Source organism: Myripristis murdjan, chromosome 8, assembly GCF_902150065.1.
Source record: "Myripristis murdjan chromosome 8, fMyrMur1.1, whole genome shotgun sequence".
Lineage (NCBI taxonomy): Eukaryota > Metazoa > Chordata > Actinopteri > Holocentriformes > Holocentridae > Myripristis > Myripristis murdjan.
The window spans coordinates 10,266,095-10,283,536 of NC_043987.1; the positions used below are offsets into that span (position 1 = coordinate 10,266,095).

The 17,442-nt window shown below is 42.7% G+C and overlaps 1 protein-coding gene across 2 annotated transcripts; it reads right to left on the reverse strand.

Moving 5' to 3' along the window:
- Positions 1–52: 52 nt before the first annotated feature.
- pold1 (polymerase (DNA directed), delta 1, catalytic subunit) lies at positions 53–17,191 on the reverse strand. Of its 2 annotated transcripts, none has more exons than XM_030057547.1 (27): positions 17,041–17,191; positions 15,246–15,434; positions 14,484–14,597; positions 13,407–13,547; positions 13,079–13,204; positions 12,670–12,838; positions 10,627–10,741; positions 10,335–10,464; positions 8,769–8,935; positions 7,879–7,983; positions 7,612–7,752; positions 6,785–6,895; positions 6,438–6,629; positions 6,253–6,341; positions 6,050–6,166; positions 5,807–5,920; positions 4,878–5,025; positions 4,570–4,665; positions 4,055–4,192; positions 3,637–3,812; positions 2,411–2,563; positions 2,142–2,244; positions 1,908–2,040; positions 1,583–1,696; positions 1,151–1,203; positions 499–596; positions 53–318 (listed from the first exon to the last, which is right to left on the reverse strand). In XM_030057547.1, the coding sequence occupies exons 2-27, from the start codon at positions 15,430–15,432 to the stop codon at positions 231–233; spliced, it is 3,318 nt and encodes a 1,105-aa protein (XP_029913407.1). In that variant the 5' UTR covers positions 15,433–15,434; positions 17,041–17,191; the 3' UTR covers positions 53–230. The 2 variants fall into 2 exon arrangements, with proteins under 2 accessions (XP_029913407.1, XP_029913408.1); XM_030057548.1 differs by having other exon boundaries at positions 16,981–17,051.
- Positions 17,192–17,442: the final 251 nt, after the last annotated feature.

The window sequence follows — 17,442 nt, forward strand, 5'->3', positions numbered from 1 at the left end:
CAGGCGCCATCAAAGCCGCTTGAAACAAAGAACACGCACAATGATCACACTCTTTGCACAAAAATACAATTCCTTTATTTTACAAAAAGATGCTAGCTAATGTCATTTGATTCATAATACAAAAACAGTTTCACATTTTTACAATGTCAAGAAAGAATATAATAAGAATGTAAGAGCCTGTGAGGTCCGCAATGAGGCACAAATTGGGGAGAGGAGTGTGTGTGCGCCTTTCACCATCCAAAACGGGCCACCAGCTTGCTCTGGTCATCCAGATCCTTCTGGACCTTCTTCCTCATGTAGAAGATGGGACAGTCCCGGCTGCAGGGGGGGCAGACAGTGGTTAGTGGGTGTGAGTGAGTTGCACTGGTACGGCATGTTCACTCTTAATTTAACCAGAAGATAGAATAATTCTATTCCACATAAATACAGACTGCGTGTGTGTGTGTGTGTGTGTGTGTGTGTGTGTGTGTGTGTGTGTGTGTGTGTGTGTATACGTACTTGGTGCAGAGCACGTCCTCGTGCAGGGAGCCTTGACAACGCTGACACTGAGTCCACAGACGAGAGAAACGCTCCTCTAGTGTGTTAAGGTGAGAGATCTGAAATTCAAAAGCTCGGCATGAGCACAAATCAGCAGATATGGCAAGAGAAAGTGACGACTGGCAGCCCTCACTCCTACTGATATGATGCTTCTTGCCATTATCCCCATTTTCTTGTTTCATATGATTGAGTTGACTGCAGTATTATCTGCCAACAAGCAAATACAAGTAAATGCAGGTTCTATCAGGTTTATTTGAATGTTTTCTAATTACATTTTGCATTAAATTCCCAGAGGAAAATTTAAACTGCCCTCACTGAGCTTTGAACACAAACACCAGGGGGCGACATGAGGACGCACCCTCATCATAAACACTACACTGGGTTCTACTGAAGCACCTTGATAATCCCAAACTGAAAAGTCTGTTTAAAAAGTTTTTTCAAAAGTTTGAAATGTTTCTTTGAGTTGACTTAAACACTGTCGAGGTTGGCACTTGATGTAAATGAAATGACAGTCCTGAGCTGGCGAACTGGCGAACAGTGAACTTTTAAGCTTTCTTCTTGTAAAAGAAAACCAGCATGTTAAAACAAAGACTTGTCCTCAAATCTTGCTTACCTCCTTTTGATAGAGTTCAGACTCCTTCTTCTTACAGAAATCACACACAGCCGCTGTAAAGACAGCACATGTTAGACAGAGACTCATGTATCAATGTAGAGAGTAGTTCACACATCGACCCCTCACGGGAACTGGACATTAAAAATAAACATGCTGGCGATCATCTAGAGCCTGTTTTCACAAAATAAAACAATCATTATGCAGTGCAAAGGTCACTTATTATTATTATTATTAGAATTATTGTTATTTTCTAGATTCTGAGCCATGAACGTCCAGTGTAACACTTTCCCTCCAAACACATTAACAGTTAATCTGAGCACTGCTGTAACAATAACAATGTGTTCATGTCAGTTCAGCCGGTCAGCTAAAACACGCAATCTGAAGGACATCTGCCAAACGTGAAAAAGCTGAAACACACACACACATGCTCACCGTCTGTCTTGAGTACAGCTTTGCAGCCAATACAGGTGCTCCTCTTCTGAGCAAACGCCATGAGACCCCCGACCTTCGAGGTCAACACGGTCTTACAGCGTGTGTGGTCGCCCTCTGCAAAACAAAACAATGTCAGTAGATTGTATTGACTTTGTATTGCAGATCCAAAGTCAGAATTTTTTTTCTTTAATCAAGTGTTTGATGATGAGAACAACTGGGATGCACATAATCTGCGGCAATAAAAAGAAATTACAAATTAAGTGCAATCCTGGTGTTCGTTAAGGGTGTGTGTGTGTGTGTGTGTGTGTGTTGTGTGCAGACTCACTGAGCAGGATGCTCTCTGCCTTGCTCTCTCCCAGGATGGGCTCAAATATCCTCAGCAGCGGTTTGGACAGCTGCTGCTCCAGGTAGTACTGTGTGTCGATGGGAATGTTGTTCTCCAGCACGTAGATGGGGTCCTGCAGCGACGTGGGAGGAAAGTGGACACAAACACAAACTAATCAGGATGTGGATGTTACTCACACACACACACACACACGACACAGGTGACAGGACGAACCTCGGACTTCATGTATGCCGCCACACCCTTTGTAGCCTTGATGATGATGTAAGGAACTCTGTCTCCCAGGTTGGGGGCGCTGCCTGCGTCTCTCTTCCTCATCCTGTCCAAACATTAGAGAGAATCCGCTCCATGACTGTTTGCTTTTACCACCAATCACAGATGAGAAGCCGCTGTCGCCTCAGCTGCCTACAACATGACTGATTCTTCTCCTATGATGTTACACCTGCATCACATTTATAAGCGCTTTTAAAAACAAGATGACGGACCTCTCGGCGAGCTCCACGTGCGCCTGCTTGCCGGCGTACTCCTGCGCGGTGCGGGTCAGCTCCTTGGTGATGACCAGCTGGCTGATGTCGATGCGGTTGCACAGCAGGTCAGAAATCACTTCTTTGGCGTGGGCCACAGCACCCTGGGGATCCCTGTGCACACATCACATTGAATGTGTTGACATTCGCAGTGTATTCAGTGTGACAGGATGTGATTAAGATCCTTGCATGCATAAGCTGTTCATGTGCCCATCAGAGGTGTCCTTGTGTACATGAATACACTAAATTCTCCAGATGCTCACATGTAAACTGACCTATTCTACAGCTGTGTGAATTATCATATGGACTTTTTATAATCTGGAAAAGAATGAATTTCCTAAATATCGAAGCCACAGTGTGCATTGTCATGAACTCATGGTTAACATCTGACTGACTGGATTATAATTCAGTCCATACAAGCAGTGCATTGATCAACACAGATATAGTCAGACAGCAATGGAGAGCAATGCTACCTTTAACGAAAGACAAAAAAAAAAAGAGATTCTGTCAAATCTGTCTGATTTTTTCTCCAGAGAAATGAAAGGGATAACATTGCAAGAAGCACATTTAACTCAGGTGACATAAATAATGGCTGACATACACAGTAGACTATATATTGTGTGCAGTGTTGTGGACTACATTCATATTTGCATAGTGATTCAGGCAGTTATATTACTTTTTGCTGTTTTTGTGTAATTAGCCACTGAAACTACAAACAAGTAGAGTCTGTAGTGACGCTAACAGCTTAGCTACAGTGTTCAGTGGCTTTATGGCTCTGATCATTTTAAAACAAGGCAGCTCCCCCTGTAAGGAGCTACTTACAGAGAGGTTTACTAAATGCTGCTCAGTGTGATAGTGACACCTAGTGGTGACTCTATAAATGCCTGCTCGTTTCAAAGTATTTACTTGATAACAGGAACATATTTAACAAACACACCCAATTTCCCTCTAAAGAGGAAAAAAAAAACACTCTGCACTATTACAGTCTTATTTGCTCAATATACTTTAATACACATTAAATGGAACTAGGTTTCAAGTTAAAACTTATTTCAAGTTCAAATTTGTCACTGAACATTTTATTGTAATCCACCCATTCATCACTATGACACCCTGGTTCATTTAAGGTGGTGTGTGTGTGTGTGTGTGTGTGTGTGTGTGTGTGTGTGTGTGTGTGTGTGTGTGTGTACCTGTCTATGAGGATGCTCTGCAGACAGGTGTTGATGAGGTTAGCCACCAGCGGGCAGTTGTCCCTGCGGACCGTCTCGATGCCTTTACAGTCCATCTTGTCGTGTGTGTCTGCACTGGAGGAGAAGTAGAGGCCTGCGTAGCGCTTCTTGTTGATCAGCAGGTAGGGGTAGTACACCTGAGGAAATGTCAAAGAGGCTTTTATCAGCTAGGAAAATTAAAAGAATTTTTTCCAGTTGTATTTGTATATTGCTCTCATTTGAAACTATTCTCTTCTCAAAGAAACAATCTGACCAGGCCGATGAAATTACTGGGAAGTGTTTTGATGAGCTGAGCTGACTCTCAGTTTGTGAATCCAGCAGGTTTCACAGGTTCCTGAATTTTCCCTTCACACACCAACACGTGTTAATGAACTGGTACCTTCTCAAACTCCAGTTTGATGGGATGTACAAAATGGGACGACACCCACTCTGCTGCCTCCTTGCCCAAATCCATGGCCTCCCTCACCGTAGCAACACCGAGCTTGACCATGACGGAGTCAGTGTCCCCATAAATTACCTTAAAAACAAAAACAAATGCGAACATGAATACGTATTAAAAAATGTTGAGGCATCATCAGGGTTCTCACCCTGTCTCCTCAAAACACCCATGACTATTACAGCACATTTTAATGACATAAAAACAGAGAAAAGTCTGGTTTACAGTTATGCTCTGAACAAAAATCTCCATGTTTTAAGTCTTGTGTGTAAACACTATTTGGATTTGAATGGTCAAGAAAACAAATAAATGAATAAATAACTGCCACTGTTTAATCCACAATAGAAAAGAAAATTTCTCAGACATTTCAGATCAGAATCAGGTGTCACTCACAAATACAAACAAAACAAACACAGACTATTCATATCTGGAGTATCACAGCCACACGTTTTTCTCACCTTAGCATCAGCCTGGTATCCGTTGGCGATGGTGTATTTGGACTCCACCAGCTGCTTGGTTCTCTCGATCATCTGCCTCCCAAAGCCGGTCACACTCTGGGGGGGACACACGACAGGTAATGTCCTTTATGTTTGTCAGCATAATCAGTCATGTGGTGAAATCTTCACTTGTTTTCTTTTGAAAGCTCCATTATTTTTCTGAATCTCAATTTATTGCCTGGATTTGAAGAGTTTGGTCTATAACTAACATGATGAGTGTCACCCAGGTTTGCACCTACAGACCTGCCACCCCAGAAGAAAACACTCACCTGTGAGATCTCCAGGCAGGGCAGCTTGCCCACCTGCGCCCCCGTGAACCCGTACACCGAGTTGGCGCTGATCTTGAGGGCCAGCTGTCGACCATCCAGCACCTGCTTCTTGAAAGGATCCGTCTCTTTCTTCAGCTCAGCCTTCGCCCTGCGGACAGACAGCAGGACGAGATGAGAGGCTTAAGCTGTTTGGCTCAGTTACAGGCACAAGGAGAGCGGCTCCTGCTTGTGTCAACTGTCATCAAAACAGAGACAGTCAAGCACAGCTACTTTTGTTTTTTCAGGGCTCCCACTCTGTGGCCAATGTAAAATCACCTGGCTTTTCATATGACTTTCCATAATTAAAATGTTCAATTTCCTTTACACATATAAAAAGGTCATGTTAAGCTTTTTTTCCCTTGATTAAAGGTTTATTGTTCTATTTTACTCTGTGCTGAAAGTGAGTAAAACATGGACAGTGAATACAACAGTGAATACCACCTTTAGTGAAGAAATTACAGATTTTTCTTAAATTGAGGCGACAAAATTCCATCATTTTGTCATCGCATGCCTTTTGTCTAGAATTTGTTAAATTCTGACTTTTCCTGTTGCAACACATTTTTTTTTTTTCAAAATAATTCATGACCCTGCTTTTGTCAGTCTGGGTCTCAGAATCAATCAAGTGAGAAACTAACAAGCTGTGTTGTGAGTCTCTGGATCTAGAAAGCAAACAGACTGAAGCAGCAGCAGGTTGCAGGAGTTTGAATACAGCAGACAGTTTCAGGACTTCTTCAGGTGTTAGAGCTTCCTGATGGAACCATACGATTAACGGAGAACAACCTTAAGTTAGTGTTTAGTGGTGATCAGCTATATTTCTTACTTTTTGAGAGCTTTGCTAAACATCTAACTCAACTTCAAGTTATTTGTTCTTTGTTTGGATTAATTCTTACCTCTTCCTGGCAGACAGCAAGTTCTCCAGGATCTCAGGCAGAAGTCCCTTCCTCAAGGAGCTCTTGACAAACTGATCGCCAGTCGGCGTCTTGATGAAGTCCTCTGGTGACAGACTGAAGAAACACAACCAGTTCAATTCATAATTTCACTGACCAGGTTTCAAAAAAAAAAAAAAAAAAAAACTGACAAAGAAAAATAAAACTGGTTCTGTTATCTTCCTCTTCAAAGACAGAGATCCTCACCCCAGCTTCTCCACGGAGCCTTTCTGAAGCAGAGTGGTGTAGCACAGATTGTGAGCCATCATGATGGACGGATACAGGGAGGAGAAATCCAGTGTGGCGATGGGAACGCTGTAGTACCTGTGCAGACGAGACGAAAATTATTCGACAAGCACGCAGCTATAAAACAAATGAACACAAAAAGCACACAGAGCAGAGATACACACCCTTTCTCTGGCTCAATGACTGTGGCTCCGGTATAGTCCTCTCCTGTCTCCGTCTTCACAACCGGCATGACCAGGTCCTGTTTCATGGCCTAACACACACACACACACACACACACCCTTACAGTTTCCACCCATAAATCAGCATCCATCCAGCAGTAACCTTGCAGTGTGTTTTCCATTCTTACCTGTCGCAGCAGCTGGGAGACGACTTTAATCTGCTGGCCGCGGGACAGCAGGTATGTGAGCGGCACGCCCGTCACTCTGGCCATCTCCATGTAGTTGATGACACACATGAGCTTCTGCAGCAGCCGCAGGGGGAGGTAGGCATCCTTCAGGCAGTAGACGGCCAGACGCCGCCGGGTCTGTTCGTTTCCGTTCTGAGGTGGAGTGGAAAGGGGCCGAGCAGATGGAGAGAGGAGCAGCAAGAACTCAGTGGAGTGAATCGGGCGAGCGAAGCAGTAATTACTGCAGACATGTAAGGACGTAAAGAGCTCTCCTCCAGATGTGGCAGGGCTGTCTCTGTGTGCCTCACCTGCAGGTCGGTGATGATGGAGTGCTGCACGTCCTCCTTCTGCTCTTGCAGGAAGTGGAAGCTGACGGCGTTCAGAGTGTACGAGCGCAGTTTGTAGTCCCTGAGCAGCACCTGAAAGACAGAGGCACCTGGGGCTGAACAATACATCTAAATATTACTGAAATCACAGTGTGGCCAAGTGCAGTATCCAAATCGCAGGAGCTGCAATTTTTTTGATTAAAAGGTAAAATGTGTGACAAAAGATTGTAGTAAGTAAAGCATAATGGTGCTATAGAGACACCCCGGCCTACAAATAGTATTTTCCAGATGTATGAAAACATATTTGTTCAGTACAGACCAGAGAGAGAGAGAGAAAAAAAAAATCATCATTATCATTTTAAAAGGCTTTTTTGGTGAAAATTAACATAATGCAAAAAATATTATTCATGTAAAAATCATATGGTAACTGCAGTATCTGTAAAATTAACTGCAATATGATTTATTTTACAACATTGTTCAGTCCTAGAAGCACCAATTAGACTGAACTCATAGGACACAGTGTTGCTGGGTGTCAATACGGCAGTGTGATAAAAGCAGCTGGGTGTAGACTGAGTGTGCTCAGTGAATAAAGGCAGTATCAGGTTGAGCAGGTTCATGTCTGATGCAGAACTTAACTTCACTCATTTTGACAAGAAGAAACAGAAAAAAATCAATTAGATAAGACTGTTTCTATTGAAATTAAGATCTCCTTAGTTCAAATATAAAACTTTTTAATGACTGAAGGCCTCATGTTTGTCAAACATATTTTAAAGCACTTGAAGATTCTTCCACCCTGGCAATGTGCGGACCTGCAGCAGGTCGAACTGAACTCGGCCCTCTATGTTTATGGTCTTGTTCTCTCGGCGGCCCATCTGCTTGCTCTGGAAGTTCATGTCCCGCAGGACCGACTTGATGCCTTGCACTCGGCCCAGGTAGGGAAACAGGGTCACCTTGACACAAAGGAACATTTTTATTAAGTACACTTGGACTGTAGTTCATAAATGCAGGCGAATCTTTAACAGACACGAACACTTTAGGTGTTGTTTGGAAGGTGTGAATGAATTCTGCTGCCTAACCTTCAGAGCAGCCGCCCTGTTCAGCAGGTACGGAAAGTCAAAGTTCTGGATGTTGTATCCAGTGATGATGTCGGGGTCCACTGTCCTCACAAACTCCGCCCAGCTCTGCACACACACACACACACACAATAATTTAACAGCCGAACAAGGAAGTAGGCAGCAAACAGGGGTGCAACAATCCACTGATCTGGATCTATGAATTGATTAAATGATTGACAATCCAATATCACTGATGTGAAGTGAAAGCATCGATCCATAAAATTTTTACAGTAACATTGCACCTTTATTTTGAAAATCCCATGCCATGTCCATGTGACAATCTCCATCCATTTCCAAGTATCAAAAAAGAAAAAATACGAGGACATTTGCTCCCCTCTCAGGAATAAATCAGCTGAAGTTCATATTTCAGAAAAAAAGACAAAACAACAGATGAAACAAATGCTGTCTGCAGCCAAGGCCGTCACATACGAAAGGTCATCAAGGGTTTTTTAAGTTAACTGAACATTTGCACTTAGACATGAGAAAAGTCATTTAAAATGTCCGAAGGAGCGAATTAACAAAAATCATCAAATCATATCTTGGTTGTTTTTTGCGAGATAACAGAAATGTATTCGATTGTGTGAAATGGGCCCATGATATTGTCTCATGTTGATTGTTGGCTCCTGAACTGAATCGAACTGAAATCGTATCATTGCAGACTTTGTGGTATCGGCAAATATCATATCATGGAATAAAAACAAAACTCGATACAATATCACATTGCGATGAAACTTGTGATTTACATTTCTAGCTGCAACAGAACACAGACCAGTGAGAACATGTCAAAAATAACTGTCCTTAGTGTAACCCACAGTAAGTTTGTGTGTGTGTGTGTGTGTGTGTGTGCGTACCTGCAGCAGCTGTTTCTCTTGTGTGAAGCACAGTATCTGGGAGCCCACGATGCTGGCGCAGGACTGCAGGGTGAACACGGTGCGGATGAAGGGCTCTGTCTCACCCTGCCTCTGCACCATGGACGCGATCTGGATCACAGGGTCTTTGTCCGCCTCGGGGAAAATCCCTGAGGGAGAGAGAGAAAGGACACGTCTCGGTTAAACGCCACATTTTCACTCCATCCCACGTTCAGTCAGGGCCTGCTGATGTCTGTATGTGCGTGATCCACATTATTAGTGAAGGCAACACATCAGAATGTGCAGCTTTTTTTTGTACTTGGATTCAGCTGCACAAGAACACACAAATTACAGCATTTTGCAGCTCTCCTTTTTGTCACTCTGGATAACTCATCAACTCGCTTATTTAATTATTTGATTTGAAAACTGAAATTAATTTAGGTGGTCTGGTAGTGTTGTGTTGTTGCCTTGTAGTGTAGCGTGGTTTCATATGACTGAGACAATTTGGTGTTTTCACACAACATACAAGACTTGACATACAAAACTAAAGCTGCCACTTCAAATGAAAAAAAAAAAACGAATTTGAATTTAGAGTAGAAACCAAAATGTCGTCAAACAAACTGCTTGCCATATCACCTCTGCTTTTAAGGCGTAACAATCAGTAATCCTTTGTTGTCTTAAATGTTTTCTCCGTTTGTAACCACAAGAGGGAGTCACAGCTTCAGCAAACAGACTCAAAACAAGCCGTTCGATTTGGTCCCAAACAGAGTATTTCATACTTTTGTGCTTAGAAAACATCAAATTTGCCCATTTTTTAAAAAAACTTGCACTGGTATGCAAATTAAAACAGATGAAATTCAATTTTCAATTCATCTGCCCCATATGAAATTTGACACAAAATGTGTGTGCATGCGGTCTGCCTTCTGTCATGTCTGATGTGTGAAGGTTATTTCAGTTTATATGGGACTCAAAACCTCATCTTGATGTTTGTAGACAATCTGCTTCATCTATAACACAGAGAGTCCAATTTGATGCTTTTTAAAAGACCTTTTTCAAGATAAATTTTAACAAAATTAGAGACAATTTTTTGGAAAAACAAAAACCATCTTTTTCAGATGAACACCTCCGGTAAGAGTAAAGGTAAATATGATATATTTGGTCTCATGCTGAGCTCAGTTTCAGGTAGGAATATGTTTGTTTACTGACTATATGATTCTAATAAACTCCTTCAGCTTAGCTAGCAAGCTGCTGGTGGAAAAAAAATCCACCACAGAACTTGGAACGGGTAAGTCCAAGGATATTTGTGACTTTCTCTCTGCTAGGGTGAATAAATAATCTGGTTACTAACGTGCATGTACATGCAGTGCTTGGTTTCAGCAGCTTGAGTTTTGAGAAAAAGACAAAAATATTGGATAAATGAAATTAGATAACATGTTTATGTGGGAATTCAAATTCAAGACTATTTAATGCCAATATTTACTAAGTTAATTTAAGACATTCTAAGTCTTAAGGACCTCCATAAATTACACTTCTTTTAATTTCATCTTTTTTCCTTTGGAAGAAACCCACCTTTTCTTCCAGCACACTCAATGTCAAAGCTGAGGACCCTGAGCGGTGCGATCCTCTGCCACTCTCCCTCTGCCGGGTGACTGATCAGGTCCGTCCAGCCGACATCCACCTCGTACTGACACAAGGACACCTGAAGGACAGGAGGAGGAGAGGAGGAAGGTCAGGCTTGTCGTTTGGTGAACAGGAGGCGAGAGGGAGCACGCAGCAGGAGGAGAGAGAAGGGTACATTTCACAAGACAGAAATGTGAGGGACGCTCATCATGCCATAGGTCAGGGCAAAATGTGGACTGACCTTCCCCGGGTTGTGAGGGTCTGTTTCCCCCGCGCTCCTCTCTTCACGAACTCTGTACTTTCCTTTGGGGAGCTCGATCCAGCAGCATCCCACCACATCAGTGTCCACCATGAACCTGGAAAAACACCAGAGGCTCAGGAGGCTGAGATGCTACCCTATTTATTTACCCTTCGACCATTTTCTGGAAGAGGCATTAATATACAAACAGTCACAACTTCAAACGCTCTCTGGCTAGAGGCTCTTTTTCCATGGAAGGAACTTTCCCCAGGGACTAGGAACCTTTTGAAGAACTGTCAGCGTTTTGACTGCAGGAACCAGGGGCTAAATGTAGTTGGGGGGAATGTCTTTTTTAACCCAGAAAGTCACTACTCAGGGGTAGTGCGCAAATTTTCAAATCGCCCAGGAACTTTGACAACATTAAAAGTAAAGTGAGGCTTTGCTGTAGGTGCCCCATGAGAGAGAGAGAGAGAGAGAGAAAGAGAAAGAGAGAGAGAGAAAGAGAGAGAGAAAGAGAGAAAGAGAAAGAGAGAGAGAGAGAGAGTAAGAGAGAAAGAGAGAGAGAACGCTATGGAGACAGACGCTTAGTTTCCTCCTCTGTATCTCTCTCTGGCACACACACACACACAGTCAGTAATGTGTCAAGGGGGTTAAAATAGTAAAACAGTTGTCATTGTTTCATACATCAGCAGACTAATTTGCCTAATCATGGCGGGTCTTCAGACAATGGTGGAAACACATACAGGAACTTTTTACTTCCTGGAAAAGGTTAGCCTGGTAATACACTGCTAAAAAAATTAAGGGAACACTCAATCATCACAGTATAACACCAATTCTGTTAAACTTCAGGGATATCAATCTGTCCATTTAGGAAGCACAAGAGACTGTGAATCAGTTTCACCTGCTTTGGTGCAAATGAAAGTGACAACAGCAAAACAATTCCCAAAGAGGAAATGGTTTTGCATGTGGTGGTCAGAGATACTTGCTCTCCCATAATCCATCATGTCATAACTGAGTTTTGTGTTCTGCTGGTGTCCTTGTCACTACTTGTAGCAGAAGGCGGTAACAGCAGCCCAATCAGGTTGCACAGGTAATCAAAGTCGCAGGTCCACCACTGGCGCTCCGTTCTCTTCACAGATGAGAGCAGATTCACGCTGAGGACTTGTCAAAGAGTCTGAAGACACCGTGGTGGACGTTATGCTGCCTGTAACATCATCCTGACCGGTTTGGCGGTGGGTCAGTGATGGCCTGGGGAGCCAAATCCTCGGAGGGTCCGACAGACCTCCACGTCATGGCCAGTGACACCAGAGTGTGAAGGCAGTTCCTGGACGATGAAGTCATTGATGCCATTAACTGGCCCTCACGTTCCCCTGACCTAAATCCAACTGAGCACCTTTGGGATATTATGTATCTCTGCATCTGACACACCGCCATGTGCCGCCACAGACCAGGGGCTCACTGACGCCCTGGTCCCAGTCTGGCAGGAGATCCCCCAGAACACTGTCCACCAACTCATCAGGAACATGCCTAGACATTGTCGGTAGGCCATACGGGCACGCAGAGGCCATACACACTATGTGCTGCCATGATGAAATTCACACAAGTTAGATCAGCCTGTGATTTTAATTTTTTACTTTGATTTTTGGTGTGATTTTGAACCCAGCCCTCAATGGGTTGATGATTTTGGTTTCCACTGACCATCGCTGTGTCATTTTGTTCTCCACAAATTATACGATGTACATTAGTAGAGATTTTCAACTTGGATTATTAGTTCATCAAGATCTGATGTGTGATTTAAGTGTTCCCTTAATTTTTTGGAGCAGTGCAATTTGCCTGAGTAATTTGGGTGGAAAACTGGGTTAGTTATTTTCCTTTAACACACAAGGCACATTTTCACCACTGCTGGGTTTCCATGACTTTTTTATGCCAGAGGGAAAGGGACACTTTAAAATCTGCTGGATAGATATAATTGACATGAGCAGTGAGTTTGTTCAGATAAACAGTTACAGTTGTCTAGTCATATCTACCGTATTTAGACATACACACCTGATTTCAAAATCAATGTTGGCCTCGTAGGACTGGTAATTCTGGATGGGGAAAGGTCCGAACTTAAAGCCCTGCTCCAGCAGTCTCTTTGCTGGGGCGATGAGACGAGGCATCGCCATGGTTATCCGCAAGAAGTCCAGATTCCGTCTCCCATGGTAACCATACATGCCTGTCAGGACACAGTGAGGGAATGCAAAAATGTTAGCTGCCATGATAAAGGGAATAGAGGTTTCAGAGGTTTCATTTTTGTAGTACTGAAGTGTGTTGACACTAAGTGCATGAGATGTGTGCAAAAGTGCAACTACTACCAACCATTTCAAGTTCATAACAATAAAGACAAGTAAATCAGAGAGAATGTTTGTAAGGGCTCATATATTTCTTTCAACCATGATATTTAACTCGTACTCACTCTCTTTGCGGGTGATATCCACAGCCAGCACTGTGACCGAGATGTTGTCCTTATTGGAGCGCATGTCCTTCAGCACAACAGAGTTCAGCTCCCGTTTAAATTCACCCAAGTGATCGGATGTGAACCCTTTGTGAAAACAGAAAAAAGATCACTTCATATCATTTCACCCAATGATGGAATATAATTACTTTTCAGATAAGCAGAACATGTGACTGAATATCACTAATGTGGGCCTCTCTGGGAGCCCCATTGAGAAGAGAACTACTCAGAGGAACGGTAATTACCAACAGTTAAATATGTGCAAAATGTAAGACATGGAAGTATTTACCATTTGGTGCAGGTACGTAGAAGTAAGGTGCAAACCCATGGACGTGGCAGCAGACACTGTTGCCGCTGTCTGTTACACCAAACATCCGGATGATTGGAACCTTTCCCTGCAGCTGGCCGGGCATGCCAGCCACCGCCGAGCCTGGACAACACAGAGGCAGAAAACAGAGCAGTGAGGTAACTGAGGACGGATGTGTTCTGTGATCTAATTAAACTGCAAACCTGCTATCCAAGGTGAGAGCTGGACCTTCAGAGAAAGCCTGTGGGCTTTCACCTTCACTTTTGACGCATGACTTTAAGGGGATATTACCAAATTTAAGAGGTCATATGTTATTCCTATGGTACAGGACAGTCCAATCCATATTTGTAAACTTGTGGATTCACCACGACTCCACATCTAGAACTGCTCCCCTTGTTATGAATGGGAGACTGATTGTGCAAGACCACCTAAGGTTTTGTTGGTTTTTAATACAGCAGTAAGTATTTGAGTAATATTCCCCTTGACAGTGAGCCAAATCTGGCCATAGCCTTGTGGTGTTTATTCACCCTGAAGGCGAGCTGTCTGACAAAAAATAGAGGACATTTTTAGTTCAATATAGAGATAGACAACTAATCAGGCCGATATCTGGGCATTTTTAAATAAACAAGGCTGATAAACAAAACAATGTCTGCAGACCGTCTTGTCAGTGTGGCTGCTGTAGAAGAAGGTAAGCACTCCCCCTTATCTACTGATAAATGCTTTTGTTAAGTGCACTATTTTTTTTTTTTTTTTTTTTTTACAAAGTCTAGTTTTTTTGATTAGCTGTGGGCATTTATTTAGTTGATACATATATTTAAAATAGGTTCACTGCAGACAGAGTGCAGATCTACTTATGTTAGAGTCTCATGTGTTATGATCATTATTAAATTAGTGTATTTTATTTTATTTTATTTCAACAACATGTTATGGGCATCATAAATCAGCCATTGGACGCACTGATCTCCAAATATTTGCACTGGCCATTAAAAATCCCATATTGGTGAACCAGTAGATCAGTATTGTGAAAAGAGCAATCCAAGCACACTTTAGTGCCTTTACCTAAATAGTAGTCAAGGTCAATTTGCTGAAACACCAGCGTGTCAGAATCCGAGTCCAGCGAAGGGGCATGAGGCCGCCGCCAGCGAGGGTTAAGGTCTGCCGAGAAGAGGTCACCTAAACACCAAAGCAGGGGTTAACATAGTTAAGATAGCAGCAATAACCAAGCAGGCACTCTTTACTCTCACAATACCTGCCATGATGATGCAACCAGGTAAATAAAATGCTTTCATATTTTCACAACCAACAAAGTAAACATGAGAAATACTAGAAACATGATTAACTAGATGTGCAGTTGCCAGAGAAAATCATGCTGAATATAAACATTAGGATTATGGCACAGTTTTGTTGGGTTAATAATTCACATGGTTGCTCTGTGAATTTTAAGAACTTGTTTGTGGAGTACAAACTTCACCTTAAGCTGTTTCCTAAGTGAGTGCACAAATTCAGCTCTTCAAGTGATTTCCATGTGACAGAAATAATAAAATTACATCAGACTGCAGTTGGAAAATTATGAAAAAATACAAGAATTATCATATCACTCACACACTTTACTGGTAGCTTTTAACCATTTTCATTTTGATGAAAATAAACACAATTTACATGATTCAATAAACTCGCAAACTAATCAAATATACAAGGTTGCAACTATGCAGCCAAGGGTGCCTTATGCCACAAATCAGTGGTCAACATTGTTGCTGTGCCAGGGAAACCATGTGACCATGTCTCTGTGAGTGTGTGCCGTTTATTCTGCGATCCACTCACCTACAGGAATGACGTCGTGCCCTGCCTGCCCCTCCCTGTCCTCTGCCTCCATCTCTGCTTCCTCAAACATGCACAACTCCTCTTCAAAGAGCGATGGGCTGTCCTCCCAGTCACCACCCGTTCTGCCTCGCTTGGGCTGGGATGCACCACCCATTACTGGGCCGCCGTTTCGTCTTTTGAACTCCATGTCTAGAAGTCAAAATTTAAAACACATATTAGGCATATCAGGGGAAAGTATGAATACTGAGGATGTCAGGCTGTAGTTCAACTGGCTGGGCAGGATAGAAATACATGCAAAATTATAACAGGGAACAAATACAGAATGATGCAACAAACTCCTGCTGTGATAGTTTGGAAGATTATTTACACCTACAGTTAAAGTCAACTGAATGACAGGAAGCAAAGCTGTCAAATAAAAAGGTGAGACTGAGTGCAGTGACAGAAAGTTTTGACTGAGTCTGGACAAGACCTGCAACTAATAATCATTATCTATTAACCTGTCGATTATTTTCTCAATTCATCGATTAGTTTTTTGGCCCATAGACTGTCATAACATGTTGATCACACTTTCCCACAGTCCAAAGTGACGCCCTCAAATGTCTTATTCTGTCCTGAGCAACCGTCCTCAAACCAGATATTTAGTTTACTGTCGTAGAGAAATAAATTATTAAAGAAGTAAATAGTCACATTTGAGAAGCTGAAATCAGAGAATTTGGAAATTTTCTTCTTTAAACCGATGGTTAATTGATTATCAAAATAGATAGCAATTAATTTAATAGTAGGCAACTAATTGATTATTTGTCTTATCATTGCAGCTCCAGTCTGGACACAATACTTAGCTGACTCACTTGTCTACTAGCATGTATGCTGAATAACATCAACATGTCTGATTACACTGAAGTATCACCAACAGATGCAGGATTATTATCCTGTTACCAAACAACTGCTACTGACAAACAAGAGGACAGTGTGTCTTAAGAGCAACAGTATGAAGGTTTTCAGCATAGAGAAAGAAAGTATAAGTCATGACTTTTTCCTCAAGATGCAGAACAGAGGTTATGATCACTAAAAACCTGAAATCCAAAAGGACAGAAACAAAGTCTGCGATACAGGTAGCTGAAAAATGATGAGCGGAGAGATTTGAACCTTAGGTCTGTTGTTCGTCGCTTCGGGACAGAGCTGAGCCTGTTCACAAACACTGAGCAGATGCCCTGAATCCTAATCCTGTATTCTCCCATACTGGAGTGTGAATGTTACAAAACACATGACCGAAAATAAAAGATGTGTGGTCATGAGAGACAGCAGCTGCAACATCAAGCAGCCAACACTTACATTTTCCTGTCTGAGAGCATCAGCAGTGTAACACCAGCAGCATGGCTGTTTTGTAACTTTAAGCTCCACACACTCCTGCGACTTTATCAAATGTTTTGGCTAGTTAACGCCACACAACGTCCAAAGCGAAACCGTGTCGCCTTCTGTATTGTTTACTGAAGTTACACGCAGCTATGACTGACGGTGACTACAACACATCCCAGCATTACTGATACACCGTCACGCTTCTAGAAACACAAAGTAAACCTCGGGCTTGCCTGGTTAAGTCTCATGGAGTGACATTTTTACCAGCACACCAACAGCTCTGTTAGCGAGCTAAACACGCTAGCTAGCAGGCTCGGTGTAAACAGAGACCAGCCCGGGGCCAGACGCTCACGGTGACAGGTGACCGTGCCGCACTCACCGTGAAACCTGCAGTGTCACTTATCGATCACTGATGTGTTTCCTATCAAGTTATAAATACCTTGGGTTTGGGCTTCTTCACGGCAGCCCCCGGCTGACAATAACTCCCGCCACTCTTCTTTAATTCGTGAACTTTCACCGCAGAACGCGCGAAAAGTTTCCGTTTTCCTGCCGCGGACCAATCATGGAAGGACTAGTCAATGACGACAGCATGAGGCGGAAACTGGTCGCTCGCGCTGCTCGGGACCGTCCGCGCGGCTTCGCTTGACCAATCCTTGTGCACGCAAGTAGCCGTGTGTCCCGGCAAAATGACGCCAGTGTGGGCGTGGCTACAGGGCATGCATAACAGAAACGCAGTTTATTATAATCTGGAAAATAAATAATCTGTCTGTGAAGTGTTGTGCTAATACATAAAAACCCTCTTTCCAGATTAAATAATACATGTTATTATTATGTCATGCAG